This window comes from Tenebrio molitor, chromosome 1, assembly GCF_963966145.1.
Source record: "Tenebrio molitor chromosome 1, icTenMoli1.1, whole genome shotgun sequence".
Lineage (NCBI taxonomy): Eukaryota > Metazoa > Arthropoda > Insecta > Coleoptera > Tenebrionidae > Tenebrio > Tenebrio molitor.
The window spans coordinates 42,211,499-42,227,378 of record NC_091046.1 but is presented as its reverse complement, the minus strand read 5'-3'; the positions used below and the strand labels follow the sequence as shown (position 1 = coordinate 42,227,378).

Here is a 15,880-nt window from a genome sequence, read left to right as displayed (position 1 = left end):
AATTTTAAAAATATTTTCGGCTTTTTCTTTTTACTTTTTTGTGAAATATGTGTTTTGTGGGGAGAAAAACAGTGTGGGGCCATGTCAATGTCCGACAGAGTTCTCAGGTATGCACTCAGAAAGTACTTTTATTTAAATTTGATTCCAAACATAACCTCAAATTTCCATTTTAGAAAATTCTTCATTTTAGGCATGTAAACTCTAATTCACATCTCATAAAACAATTTATATCTGGTATTATACAGGTCGATAAAAAAACACTATACAACATTCAAAAAATAGATTTTATTATTTTTGAATAAGTTAAGACACATCAATAAGCTCTGTGTTATTCTTTTTACTTGCATAAAACCTTGCCATTTCTCTTCTCGTTTTCACTAAAATTCTGTGTCCAAGACAGTCTAAATTCTCTAAGAAACACTTGTTTTTGCAACACTTCTTGCACAACAGAAATCCACATTTTGAACCCTAGACCATTTATATGATATAATGGATCAAAAATAATTTGATACCTACCAGTGGGTTTACACACTTGGCACACTTAATTAAATTCTTTTCTGTTTGAACACAATCAGGCTTTGGTGGTCTTCTGCTAATTCTTCTCAATTTCTTCATTCTTTTCCTACTTATTTGATTTCCTTCACTGTCTTTAAATCTCCTTTTTACTTCTTGTTTCTAAAAGAAAAAAAAATAAACAAACATCACACATAACTTATCTTATTACATTTGAATTCTCTTCAACTTTCTTCAAATGTTCCTCAGGACACACTCTGACATAAGGTTGGCATAGCCAAGGTGGCAATACCAAATTCTCTGAATCATATTCTGTAGTGTCACTCCATACACTCAAACCTTCATGAAAAGGTTCATACATGTCTTTGATAACTTTTGTAATTCTTCTGAACTCTTCTGTGGTATTAGCAGCTCCTAGCTGTATTCTTAAATTATTATTACTTGGAATTGACAATCTGAAGCAATAATATTGATACCTGGACATGCAATTTAGACAAATGATCTCACACATGATGGAATAGTTTAAAAAGATGACCTCTCATGTAGGACATTGGGCAGGGGTATTGATCAACAAGACTTAAGTACTCTAGTGCTGGTTCCCAACATGGAGGATTTTGGCGCAAAAATAAGGCTGGATTGTAAAGGTTTCCTTCAGCTGTCATCACAGCCACAGCACCAGTTTCTTCAAGGCACCTATCTACATCTTCCATACACTGGATATTTCCATTTGAAATAACAGGAATGTCTACAGCTTCCCTACACAGAAACATGTAAAAATAAAAATTATTTCTTAAATTGAACTCAATTTACCTCACTGCTTTTACATAACTCCAGTCAGCAAGTCCTGTGAGTGGACCTTTTTGCTCCCTAGTGCGTCCATGAACTGTCAGCATCTTACATCCAGCAGCAACTAACATTTTTGCATAATTCACAGTTTTCTCCACACTCTCAAATCTCCTAACTTTACATGTAACTGGTACTTTTAGCTTTTGGCTCAACAAACAAACTGTAACAATTTCAGTTTAATTTTCTGACAGTCTACAACAAACACTCTATTACCCATGTCATGAAGTAGGGGCCACTCATCTTGCAGGAATGCTCCATAGTGCCCCCTTTTCGCGATCGCCTGAGGGCACCCCAGATTTACGTCGATCGCGCTGCAGTAGTCTTGGGCCAAGAGAGCCGCCTCGAGCATTATCTTGGGGTCATTTCCGCAAAACTACACCAGATTAATTCATACCCAGATTTTGCCGCTGAATAGCTACCTGCACTATTAGAGGTTTGTCGGCATCGCACGAAGCGAGAGCTTCGTTGCGGTACTTGGCATCTTTGGCGAAGTTTGCGCTGTGCAACATTGGGGTGTAACACAACTGGGCCCCGTATTTTCGACTCAACAGCCGCCAAGCCAACTCGCTGGCGTCCACCATGGGGGCCACTATTTTTGTCGGTGCCCCGAGGGTCTCCCTCCAAAATTCCATCGCGGTACGATCGACAGTAACAAAGATTTCGATATTTCCAAAATGCACCTCCTACATAACCTCAAATCTTGACTGACGTGCTGTCAAAGTCATGTCACCCTGTGGCGGGTTTTTTGAATGTTGTGTTTGAACGGGGAAAATTTAAATTATGTGTAAAAGCGAATTTATCAAAGCGATTGTGTCAACAAGCCGTAATTTAACAGCTGTATTAGTTTCATGAAAATATGCAAGGTTAGTCTGTATTTCGCAGTATCTTTTTCATGTTTGCCTTATTGCGTCATTTTTATGTTTAATTTGGTAATTTATAAAATATGCACATTGAACAACGAGATTATGAGTGTTCGGTGACTAAATACCGCACATATTTCTGTGTGCTGCATTGATTATATATGCTGTTTTTTTGTTGAAAATGTTTGCCTAATCTGCAATTATCTTCACATGTAAATCGGAGCCAGTCAATTATTTTACGCCATCTGGAGTCGAACTTGCAAACTAAATTTTGTGGGTTCACGCTGTCTGTTATTGCAGTCGTTAACGTGCACTGTGCGGTTCCAAAAAAGACCAGCTTGTCGGTAAAGATGAAACATGTTTTGGAAAAATGCCGCCTTATCTTAACACCTATTTAAAAATTTTATTGGACAAAAGTTCAAAGGAACGGGCGGCCAAAATGACCAAACAATGATGACGATTCGGCTAAATTTAAATCATTAAAATTATCTTATGGATTGTTATTGAAAGCAAACGCGGACGTCATTTTCTTGCAGTTCTCACTGTGTGAGTAAACACGAACACCAATTAAGGGAAAGAGAATCGATAATTTTTCTATTAATATTAATGATTTCTTCCAAAGACTCTTTTAATGTGTCCGAGCATTTGTTTCTAATTTTGAAGATAGATTATGTATTTATACGTACTGGTATCAGCCTAACGACCTGTCCACAGTGCTTAAATATTTTAACCACTCTACTTTAATTTTCTCGGGAAGTAGGTAAACAGGTAAATGAGTGGGATTTTCATTAGAAATATAATTATTTATTAACAATAATAATCTGATGAAGCACATTTATAAACATTAATAATATATTTAATAAATAACAGATCCAATAAAATATGTAGAAAAGAAACGTTTGTCCATTGTAAATGTGCGTTCTAAATCAACATCGATACCACATTATAGCTGATGGAGATTGATGGTTTTATTTGCACCGTTTTAGTGTCTACAACGGTAACGAGAAATTATTGCCTGAATATATTTGTAGCAGCCATTCCGAGGAAACTCTTTTTGAATACTTTACCTCCTTTTACTTTGAGCTCGACGAATCATGAGCAACCAGTTCTTCGTTAGTAAAAATTTTGAAAAAAGTTCTAATAACTCTAATTACTAACGTTACTACGAACTATCTGGTCTCAAATATGATATGGCTTTCGTAATTTAGAACAACCTACATTACGAATGCGTTGATATTTTCAATTTATTGATATCAATTAATTCGTCTTTTAAAATGTCTTTAATTATTACTTAATTGCTAGAAATTGTAGTTTGTGTGAGTCGTAGCAGTCATGGGCGCCAAAAGTAACAATACCACCTAATGACTTTTAGTCGAATTTGAATTTTTTTTTATCCTTTTTTAGAAATTTATACCAATAAGACCGCTGAAAATGGAGCAAACAATTTTACTCAAACATGAAATATGTAATGATCTCAATTTATGAAGTTTTTCTTTGGTAAACTCCTTCAGTTTACAGATATATTTTCAGATAATTACCCAAACAGTTTCCTGTATTTGCGCTTTACATTGTTTATCGTCGATTGCGTGAAACGTAATTATCGATCACATTTTTATCCAGTAAACAAGGAAAATGGAAAATTATTATGATTCTTTGATGATACGGTAATTTATTTTTTTTAGGGGGGTATTAATTTAGAATAAAATTATAATTAGGTTTGACATAAGCGAGAAAAAATTTACAAAATGGCTGCCATGATTTCCGAAGTTCCGGTATCATCTCAAAAAGAGAAATAAAATATGGAAAATAAAGAGAATGGAAGCATTTTAAAAATTAACTCAAGTCCATTCAAAAATCAAAAACCACCACCCGCTGCTTTAGGTTGGTAAAATTTAAAAAACCCTAGGTAGATATTTTTTCATACTATGTTGGTAACTATAAATTATGACATTTATTTGATTCAAAATAAAATTCAATTGCTTTGAATTTCGTTCATATTGTTTTATTAGCATCACGTTTCATTTATTTATTGATTCGTATTATTTTTACTGAAACATGCCCAGAAAAACAAGACACTTAATAAACATTTAACCTCAAAATTACAAGTCTCACCAAATTTTACACTAGACAGCGTTGCCGACAGTAATTATCAAGGAAAATGCGACGTTGGTGGTTTTTTGATTTTTGAATGGACTTTACATATTCCTTTTTTTTTTTAACTTATCTTGGCAGAAAAATTAGAAAAAGAGAAATGTTTAATGGCAGCCATTTTAAAAAACATAGTTTTGAGAAAAACACTTTTGAAGTTTTTTCGTACTTACCATTTTAACGAGGTTTTTTTCAGACCTCTATAAATTCGACAATTTTGAAAATTTCCAGAGTGGAATACATACCCTCTTAAGAATATTTATTTTTCACTTTAGTATAATTGCATGATAACTCCTAGGATACGAAATACGTAAACATGTCCATAACAACCAGGGAATAATACAGGGCGTAATAAGAATAAGCGGGCGTAATAAGGATAAGCGGGCGTAATGAATTCATAACGCCTTCATCAATTCAAAATTGCAAAGATGCCAATTTTTTTTTTTTTTTTAAGAACACGTATAGTGAAAAATAAAATCTTGTATGCACCACGGCGTCACCGAATGATTACGCCCATCGAACGATATCCATCTCTCGGGCTAAAGCCCTCGAGCTGGATTCATGGTTCTCCGGGCGTAATCATCGTTGTAACGCCCTTGGTGCATAAATAGCTATTTTACTAAAAAATCAACTGAAAATTGAGCAAAAAATTTCCCCCAAAATAGAGTAATTATTTCAATTTATGAAGTTTTTCTCTTGGAATTTTCTTCAGTTGACAGACACATTTTCGGTCAATTACCGAAAAAATTTCGTGTATTTCCTTTTCACTTCAATTTGTAATTATCGATCACATTTTTACCCCAGTAAACAAGGGAAACGAAACATTCAAGGGTGTGTTAAAATCAATGCGCATTCTGGGCTTTACACCTTCTCCACCTCTGCAGGGACGTTCCACGTGGTTTATGCGTTAGACGAACATAAAGTTTTTTTTGCGGAGTTTCCGCAGCAATCTCATTTTGTGAGTGTGATCAAAGGCTTGTCGTTTACGAAAGTAAGCCGCATAAACCACCAGGGTCGTACGTTACTGTTAACCCTTGAATCGCGTGAGAGGTTACGCGATTAGGGCGAGACGTAGGTCGAGAGTCCCACATTGGACTCGAGGAATTATTGCGTCTTGGTGTATCTAGGTCGCGTTGGTACCATTACTTTTACTAAGGACGGAAAACTCACACCACTACAATTTTCTAGTATCCAACAACTACTAGCGCTACTGCTGAAAATTCTTAATTGAATTGAACTAGAGCTGAAATCTGAATTTTAGAATTGTACTTGTAAAGTCCTCAGCTCGATGGGACTTGTAGTTGTATTTTTGGCACGATGTTGATGAAGGGCACATGGCGGAGGGTTTGTTCAAAATGGACGTGCGCACGAGCCGCTGATGGCGGCGACGGTACAGTTCTGATGGGACGGAGACGCGGGATTCGACAATCCGCTCTCGCGGATGGGCGAGAGGGCTGGAGTTTTGGGAAGATGCACCACGCTGCGTCTTCTCCTTCTGTATTGGGACATGGGTCGTCTGTTGCATCGCTGCTGCTGCTGCTGGAGGATGGTCAGCGCGTTGGCCAGCTCCATCTCGCTGACCAGCCGCCTCCTGGGGGGGTTGGGTAGCGCTGGCAGGGCGTTGGCTCGTCTAGACACTTCGGGATAGCATGGCACTGGCACTATGTTGTTGACAGTCTGGACAGTTTCGGGGGTGTTCGATGATTCATTCGATACAGGCACCACTTGGTTATTTCTAGCTACTTGGGACTGGGACTGACTCCTTCGGCGGTTGTGCCCCAGGTTACCTGCGAACAGCATCAAATTACCCTGACCGGGGGCGGCGCCAGAGACCCACCTAAAACTCTAAAAAGCACTCTCAACTTGGCACTGGACCAGTGGCCGTGGGTCCGATGGGGCCGGCCCTCTATGGCCGGGATCCCCTTCTTCTTCATCTTGTGCTTGCAGATGTTCATCAGACACCGCGGCTCGTTGGGGCTGTCGGGACTGTCGGGCACCGCCAGACAGCAGTTCCACTTGGTCCTCAGCTTCTTGGGCTGCGGAAGCGACGCCTCCGGACCCACCGAGTTGCTGACGCACACCTGGCAGTCCTGCGGGGTGGTCGGCGGCGTCGGGGTCGGCTCCGCGCAGTTGCTGAAGGTCTCCTCCAGCACGGTGCAAGTGACCAGGGTGGTGCGGGTGCGCCCATCACAGTGGAGGTTGGCTGGACGGTGCCTCAACGTCGGACAGCGGTAATTCGAGTCCTCTTCGTTCGGCTGCGGGGACTGGGAGGGCGTCTGGTTCTGCGTCTGCCTCTGCTGCCTTATGTACTCGTAGGTGGTGAGCCCCAGGAACGAGATGTAGATGTGGAAGAAGCAGAGGTGGAGGAGCAGGCCGGCGGTTATGGCCGCCAGGAGTCCCAAGGCGGCTACGACGGCGAGGAACGCGGCGTCGCCCGTCGGCAAAGAGGAGGAGTGCGGCGTGGCGGTCGAATTTTCCGCCGTCAGGAGTCCCTTGGGGGAGAAGAGAAATGTGTTCAAGTGGGAAATTGTATTTGGGCGAGTGTCGCCCAACGGAAATGAGAGAGACGCGCGAAGTTGATTCGATTTTTCGTCGGTACAGAACGATTTTGATTGCAAAAAGTGCTTTTGTGTTGTCGGCATAATGAGAAAGCTCGACGTGAGGTGTATTGTCGGACACATTTTGTTGTGCACGTACATGCAAAAAACCACCACCGTTGAGAATTTAATAAGCGATAACAATATAGTCGCCAAATTGGAAGAGTTCAACGTTCCAAAATTTCGTCGATCATTATCAGCGGTTCCCGGAATAGCGGTAGCATGTTGAGAAAATAATAAATTTCTCTCCAAAAAGGAAATTCTCTCTTAACGGGTACATTACTCGAATGTGGCAGAAATCAATAAGTTACAAACTTTTTAAAAATATAAATACAAAAACAATTATGAAGTGCTAATTGAATGTTAGAAAATCAAAATACCGTAGAAAATTAATTTTTGTGGAGAAGTTATACATATGTTAATGGATGCAAATGAGGTCCTGTCAGACATCCACGTGAGACTGTTTTTCTTTCGCTATTCTGGTTTATTTTATCCCTCCGCCGCTCGTATTTTTAGACGTTTATTTTGGGAGTTCTATTTGCTAAATTAATACGTAATAATTTTCACTTTTACTCTGTGTTGTGATAGTTTTTTAGTCCTCGAACATGTCGATCAATGAACTAGATTGGTTGTATTTTGTTGTCAGGTGGCCCGTTTATCTATTCAAATATTCTTCAGCAACGACTGCGCGATGTTTGGTTTTCCATACATTTGAATTTCAAATCTATAGATTTCAGTTTTGATTTTTTCGTATGTGGTGTACGTGAAAAATGAAACCGATCGTGACGTCTTTACAGTATCCTGTTTGAAGAAGAAAATAAAAAATAAAAATGGGACACAACATTGATGGAAACAAAGGATTTTTAGGTGCATAATCGACAATAACTTTGTTAACAACAGTCAGTGTACGAGGGATGTTCGAAAATTTTGTGGCCCGACCCGATGAAGACAAAAACTGAAACAAAATCAATTTATCTTCTCGATAAATGAATTTTGTGCTAAATCGACAACCCCTTCGTTTGTTAAAAATTTGTTTTTGGCAATTTAGGATAGATGACAAAGTTTGAAGGACACAATTCATGTGGCAACACTTCGTAGCCGAGTTGGTGAAGTTACACCACAGCAATTGACAAATGCAAATAGCCAATGTGTGGACAAAAGCGTGATCGTGATGGATCTTCTTCTACGCTACTTCTGAATTATTTTTGCGAAACTTTGATCTAGAAGATTCTCATAACACTCTCCAGTGGCGATTTAGCCTCTCTGTCGAAAGACTGAGACAATGATCTTTCGGGTGTTAAAACAGTTTTTTTCAGAAGAGAAAAATTGACATGTTTCCACCGTTTTGAAGATTCTTTTCTCTCTAATCCATCACAATAATGAATCCAGGTTTCTTCAGTTGTGATAAGTCTTCTCAAAAATGTTTTTGACTCTTCACCAATTGCTTTAAATTTTCCTTTGCAACTTTCCATCAAACGTGTTTTTGTTCAGGTATCAGGAGTCGCAATAGTAATTTATTTAACGAGTTCGTGTGTAAATTGGGCTAGTTTAAAACGCGAGTGAAACGACGAGTCCCTTAAAGGCTCCAAATCGGTTAAAATCTGTAAAATTAGCATGACGTTTCGTTTTGACAAGTTGCGACATTTATCAAAATCCGTTCACACAGGAGAAAATTCTCAAATTCTGACAGTGTCGAACAAAAAAATCTTTTGTCATACTTAGAGTTCACAGTTGAGATGTGCAACTGGTCAGTGCACTTTTTTGGTCGATGGTCCTTCAGCACCACTTCGTAGACGTGTTAAGCAACTTTCCAGAAACAACTTTCATTTTTTCTGTGCCTACTAATAAACTGAAATTATTGAAACGCCACATATAGGTCAAGCGACGAACTTTTCAAATTCACTTGATATTTTGGACATAACTTTATAACGAACCTTTTTTTGAAGGTTATCTTTGACAATCGGTCAACTTGCTGTCAATTACCGGCCCATCTATTATTATCCATGGAATTACATTTTTATCAATAATTTTACCGGAATAAGTATAGAGAGAACTCCTTAGAATAATAAAATGTTTTGTGTAGTTTTCGTTGGGTAAACCCGAAGCATCATTTCACTTTCTTGTGAATTTTTAAATAGTAACATCAGGCAATGAATGACAGAAATGATATGTACATATTTGACATTTGCCGGCGGCCTGGAGGTCATGTTTGGCGGGGTAGCGTAGTGCGGGACCTTATCGTCGAAAGGTGGCAAACAATTTTTTCCGATCCAAGCACCCTACGATACCACAATCATTTTGGAATATTTTGTATAAATGTTTATAAAACAGCGGCAGTTTATTAAACTTCCTTAGAACTGCTATTAAAAAATTACCGAATTTTTAGAGATTATTATTTACAAATTAAAATTTATATTATTTTTGTCATATCACTCCGTTTTAGGAATCAGATCGTAAAAGTACAGCAAAAATTTGGTAGTTATTCCGCACAATTCTGTTTATCAATAATTATCGTCGGTGACTGTGCCGAGCAGAGTCCGGAATTTAATCTCCATTAAAATTTTTAATCCGATTCGAACTCGAGAAGCAAAGTAAATGATCAGTATAATATACACTATTTTATCTACTTTGCTTTACTAATTCCTGAAATTTCAGCTGTTCAAGGTTTCATATTAGACTAGGGACTTTCGCGTGGGTTGGTAATAGACATTTTTCACAAAAATGTAAGGTTATATTTACTAAATTTGCCTCGTAGCTTCATTCGCTACCTTGACGCCTGACGTCAAACGGCTGATGTTACCAATATAACAAATAAGCTAAAAGTTACCAAAAACAGTTTAATAATATGCTGCATTATTAAACTCAGAGTAGATAGAAGTACTTTTTTATTAATTAATTAATCAAGCACTCAAATGAAATACTTTTAGTTGAACGTCAATTTAGACAAGAAACACGTAGGACTTCTTGATTGTTTATTTATTATTACAACTTTTTAAAGTAGTCGATAGGTAAAAACCAACCAGCGGTGAATAAACTACAGTGTGGAATAAAATGATTTACATCTAGTTACCTTTGGAATTTTTGCACATGTATATTTTCTTGTACCGCTCTACTTTTTTTTTGAAGTGCCGAACTATTAGTTCTGTCAATAAATGTCATCAATCGAATTGACAATTGTTACAATTTACTAAATTGAATTAACAAACGTTGGTGGCCACTTTCAACACTAGCTGTGACTTGCTTTTGTTAGCTCCTTTTTAATTTCAATCTCTACTTTGCATTCATATCATCCCTTCGCAATAAATCAAATTTGGAATTTTGGAATATTTTGAGGTTAGACTTTTTTTTTTTTGTAGAGTGGCATTTCGTATTTTTACAAGGGTAATGCAAAGGTAACTAGATGTAAATCATTTTACTCCACACTGTACAAAACATGTGCCTTGTTTGACTGTTATGATATTTACAACAATTTAAATGTCGAAGTGGTACAGATGAAGCGTTTATTTTCGCTAAGACTCGACGTTCTGCTAGTTCTCAAACTTATTAAATTTCTTCCCGGCAGAGTTCGATTTGTTCGTTCTTACTTAAATGGCAGTAGGTTAATGTGAGCTGAGGAATACCGAAGGAATCTGTTTTGGTATGCAGAGAGCAGTTGCATTTTGCATAATACGTAAAGCAATTCCTGAAATGTTCCGGAGTTAAATGACAGTCACGAGGAGGAGCGACGTTCTGTTGTTGTTGTTTCTTGTCGTTGCAACCGTTGTGCAATAATTTTTGGGGATTGTGGCACTTGTAACTAGATTAGAACTAGATGTGCTTTTGGGAATTGTTCGTCTGGATGTCAGAAATAATAGTTTCACTGAAACAAAATCCAACGGATCGGGATTCCCAATTTTCTCGATCATATTGCGCTGTCACGCAAGAGGAGGGGTGTCGTCGTAAATTTGTGGGGTTTTTTAGGGCCATATTATAAAAATAACGGTGGGTAATAAGATAATAAAAGATCGTTTTATTTGCCTAAAACTGAACTCACTGGATAAAAATAGAAGGTTAATGTGGATGATAATAATCGCTGATTTGTTTTAATCATTGATTGACGTTAGCTTAGTAAAATTTCCGTCGTTCAACGACGGAAAACCTGCTCAGAAGGTATCGAGAAGTTGTTTTAATGTTCAGAGCGAAAATGGATTAAGACAATTAATTTAATTTGGAAAACTAATCGTCCTGTGATGTATTTATTTTAAGATCGTTGTTTTTCATCGTGAGTACAAGCATGGAGGGTAAATTTTCCTGCGATCGATAATAAATATATTCTGAGAGGGCCTACAGCTATTTTTTTTATCATGGATCGGCTGTAAGCCAAATTCAGTTTAATGGACCCCCATTTGGCACCCATCGAACATAACATGATGTAATATATGCTGATAGTTTCCCCACTGCTTCCTCCATCTAGGGAGGAAGATAATGGAAATTATGTAGATGGACACAAAAGCAATTTCCGCTAAAGTGCATTTATGCATTCTAGTACCATTTTCATATCGGTAACGACTACAGTTTTTTTTTAAAGCGCATAGTGATTGGGTTGTTGTTCTTAGAATGTAACTGCGATTTTCACAGTTTGTACTTTGGCTAGGTCGTAAGTGCTGGCTGTTCAATATAATTAGTTACTAATTGCAAAAAAAAAGTTAAGAGGTATCCTAGTCTAGCATAGGATATTAGGTATCATTTTTGGGGATTTTTTGTAACCATAAAACTTTTTAGTGACGGTGTTTTGTGTACAATTTTATTAATGTTCCGACTAATTTTTCCAAAGAAATAATAGTTTTGAAAGTTAACCTTTCATTTTTCTCATTTTTCGACTAAGTACCTTTTTTTATTCTTAGGAAAAAATAGACAGGGTGTCTCAGCCTAATAACTCGGTTATTTTCCAGCGGATTTTTCTGAAATTTAAAATGCCGATATTTTAGACGGTGAAGAATAAAATCCCATTAATGCAATCACCCAAGTCTTAAAAACGTAATTTTTACATGCCTTTTTAAAATGTTTACATAAAAAAATTGATCGTCAATAAAAAATGCTGTAGGGAAAGACGTCTGGTTTGCAAGAAAAAAGCAAAAAACTGTGTTAAACGTGGCTGCAAATGCAAAAACGTAGACGCGTATGAAACAAACGCGCAATTTTGCAGAATTTTGGTCATCACTTTTCGCAGAAGCGCAGGTGACATATTTGACGTTTATCTTGCTAACCTTACAAACACTTACAAAGTTAAAGACAACATTTGGACGTAATTTATTATACTGGATGCTTTTATTCTTCCATAAAGGACTAAAACACGATCGGGATATTTTAGCAAGGTAATTTAGTTCACGTACGCTTCCTGTGTCTTCAAATAAATTGACGACTCTCTTAACCTCACATTTTGTAAAGCCTACATTTGAATAGTGTTCCACGAGAAAACGAACTGTGTCACTGAAGTTCTTACGACACTCTCCGTAGGCAAATTTTTTTTCCTTTTTCAACAATATTGAAATTTTTGCCGCTGTAGTCTATTTTTAGAGTATTTTCAATAAATTTTCACAATTTGACGTTTCTAATAAGGCGCGCCCAATTTTGACAGACTTTAAAAGGTGTACATAATGTTGCTTGGCAATTAATCATCAATTGTTTCAAAAGGTAACCGCTCAAATACCTTCAAATTTTACATTAAATTTTTAACGACAAAATCTAATCTTTTCGTTGAATCAGACAAGTGATTTACTTAATTGTTTGTGTAGACCCTTATTTTTTAATGTTTAACAATCTAATAATAATCGCGCATAATTTTCGATAAAGGAAACATGTGTTAAAATTACATTTTGTAATTTGAGGTAATTTTATTATTACTAATTGAACCTTCACGGTCTAAAATATCTGCATTTTAAATTTCATAAAAATCCGTTGGCAAATAACCGAGATATTAGGCTCGAAAGTCTTAGCTGAGACACCCTGTATAAAAGATATAAAATTAAACTTTCTCAAAATTAGTGCATCAGAGTAAGCCCATTTGCCTTTACTAAGGTTGCATTTTATTAAAAAAAAAGTTTTATCTTCGCTGGCTGAGTCACGTTTTTACGAGTTTTTGAGTGATCTGAGTGATCACTAGTGATCTGAGAACATCGTTCCACAAGATTCATTAGAAGAGACTAAAGTGACTTAGTTGGAATAATAATAATGGTAATAACCAAAATAAATCTAGGGAGAAGTTTGAAATGTGACAAATTACGGAAGATGTCATTCCACGTTAAGAACAACGTTAGCGACTAAGAAATATATTTGGAATGGAATATTATGAATTACATAAATTGTGATCTTTTGATAAAGCTTATTCAAAATTACTCGCAATCAAATAATAGATTGTGTTATTAGGATTAAAAATGGCGCTTTTTTTGACGGGCAATAATAATTGTAAGTCAAAAAAGTCACTATTAATCCGAATGATACATATGTACTATTTTTTCTCCAACCAAGTAAAGGACCCATATCGTGAAAAGCAGCACATTTAAAATTTTAAAGCGAACGTTTTATTGAAATACATATTCGTGTAACCAAAGAGACAGTTTTGGCGTTTGTTTTGTTTACATGTTTAGTTGTTTTCTTCAAATCAACGAAGTGTTTAACTATTAGTTGCAAGTAAAAATTTTTAAGCCTAGGATTAAAAGTACTTTTAATACTAGGCGGTAAAAGTGTTGCCTTAGTAACACGTAGCTTTTTTGTGCAGTTACAAAAACATCATTGGAGAAAAATGTCAACTTTATTTCTCTGTAGTAAGTAGGCATTTTTGTCAGTTTGACATCGATAAAAACGTGCCTTACATTTTGAAAGAGATAAATACATTTATTGAATGTTTACTGTAGCAACACAATTTGTTTTAACGAATGTTAACATATTGGAAATTAATTAAATTAAATTAAATTTGTGTTTTTTAATCCAAAGTTAAAAAATTATCTTGTCGAATTTCACTCAATCTATTTTTTCCTACAGATAATTGTGTTTTAACAACTCAAGCACGGTTGCCTCGCAGAAATTTGTCTCAAAAATCGATTTTTTCATGACATTTTTTTTTGTTAAATTTCTAGGCAACAAACTTTCCTTGAAAACGAAATTGGCCGATAAAAAACAACTCTTGTGTAATTACAGCCGAGAAATTCTCGAGAAGGGTGAACCTGACGTTTTTATTTTTACTCTCTAGGGAAAAATACCACACTTTGGACCCTAAAACGAGGGAGGAAGTTCTGTTACGAGGGTGGTAGGGAAAATATTTATGAGCGTACCCAGCATGTAAAATTGAAAATTGTTGTTGCAGCCGTTTTCTGCGTATTTGTGAATGTTATTATTGAATTTTCATATTATCACGGTAAAAAAAGTTAAAAATTGCTGAATTACGAAAAAATTGTTTAGGTTTATCTTTTTTCCAACTGCATATTTGTGAAGTATATTTGCGAAAATACCGGATTTGCATTCACCATTGGGAGACACTTGTACGTCAAATTTAGACAAAAATGTGGAGACTTTTGGGGAGCTTTAATTTTTCTCTTAGCAATTGGGAGGTGAAATAAAAATTCGGTGCGTGGTGTTATGATACCTGGAGCTTGTCGGTGTCGAGCCAGTGGGAGTGGTGGAGCGCGAGTTCAGCTATGGCGAGGATGGCCACTAGAGCTGCGGCGGCGACGGCCGTCGAGACACACATGAGAAAAGGCGCGTAGTTGCGTCCGCCCACACAGTGGTTGAGCCACTTGCAGTGGTGGTCGAAGTGCTCGACACACTTGTTGCACGCGCTGCAATGCTTGGTCCTGGGGCCGGTGGTCCTGATGGCGCACAGGTGGCAGCGGCCCTCCTCGATGACGTGCGCGTATTTGGTGCGGTCGAGCTGGGGCACCGGCTCGGGACGGCGGAGCCTCAGCGCCGGCTCGGCGGGGTCGAGGAGGGCGGCGGCGAGGTGGGCCGCCAGGTGCAGAAGGAGCAGGGCCGAGAGCGCGGCAAGACAGGCGGGCTGCGCGTGCGCGGGCAGCGCGGGCACCACCACCAGGAAGGCGCCCACGGACAGGACGGCCAGAGCGAGCCAGCCCGAGACCTGCAGGGGGTGCAGCGGCAGCTGGAAGCCGTGCTGGCGCCGGAGCCGCGGGACGGCCTCACCCGCGTTCAGCATCGCTCCTCTCCATGGCGCGGCGTCCGTCGGGGCGGCTTCACACTCTGACTCGACGCGACGTCACGTGCATACTGGCATCGGAGCGGTGGCGGCTTATCGACCGCCGGCGTCGGGGGATGCGCGATGTCGACACCGGTGACGTCGCCCCGCTGCACCACCGCCACCGGACCGTTATTCTCTGCACCGGTGTTATCACAAAAGGCGACATACTTCGCTCGTTGTTGCACTAATTGCAGCCGCATTTCCCCCATGGATGGTGCTTGCCCGTGACGAATGCGGAAGTGTTCGTAAACGTGACAGTTACGGATAACTTACTTCCTAATTACTACCTACCACCACTACACGGAGTGATGAATGTCGATTTGTTTATCGACGACACTCGCAGAGTTACGTCATCGTTTTTGCCGCCCCCATTCAAAATTGTTTCGTTTCGCAAAGAACTCGCGATTTTTTTTTCACTCTCCAATAATGACAATTTAAAATCTATTTATATTTGCTTATTATTTTTTTGCACTTCTGCATAATAGTATATTATTCAACGAGCGGATAATGGTGGCTATTACTCGTGACCATTATCCGCGAGTAAAATACTATACTTTTTCTACGACTATGAAGAGAAATTGATAAATAAGTTTCATTATTAGGCAAACTGAGACTGACGTTTTAAAATTATTATTTTGTATACTTGATACCATTATTAAAACTTGCGATTGGACGTCATAAACTAGTTG

The 15,880-nt window shown here is 38.1% G+C and overlaps 2 protein-coding genes across 2 annotated transcripts; both read right to left on the bottom strand.

Annotated features, from left to right (window-relative positions):
• Positions 1-265: 265 nt before the first annotated feature.
• On the bottom strand, positions 266-2,090 carry Dus1 (Dihydrouridine synthase 1). The gene is made up of 7 exons (XM_069049129.1): positions 1,779-2,090; positions 1,573-1,732; positions 1,324-1,519; positions 1,021-1,269; positions 725-968; positions 517-675; positions 266-468 (listed from the first exon to the last, which is right to left on the bottom strand). The coding sequence occupies exons 1-7, from the start codon at positions 1,989-1,991 to the stop codon at positions 304-306; spliced, it is 1,386 nt and encodes a 461-aa protein (XP_068905230.1). The 5' UTR covers positions 1,992-2,090; the 3' UTR covers positions 266-303.
• A 924-nt stretch (positions 2,091-3,014) lies between these two features.
• LOC138131862 (palmitoyltransferase ZDHHC11) lies at positions 3,015-15,468 on the bottom strand. The gene is made up of 3 exons (XM_069049117.1): positions 14,586-15,468; positions 6,205-6,859; positions 3,015-6,154 (listed from the first exon to the last, which is right to left on the bottom strand). Exons 1-3 carry the CDS (start codon positions 15,147-15,149, stop codon positions 5,718-5,720), a joined length of 1,656 nt encoding a protein of 551 aa, XP_068905218.1. The 5' UTR covers positions 15,150-15,468; the 3' UTR covers positions 3,015-5,717.
• Between the last annotated feature and the right edge of the window lie 412 nt (positions 15,469-15,880).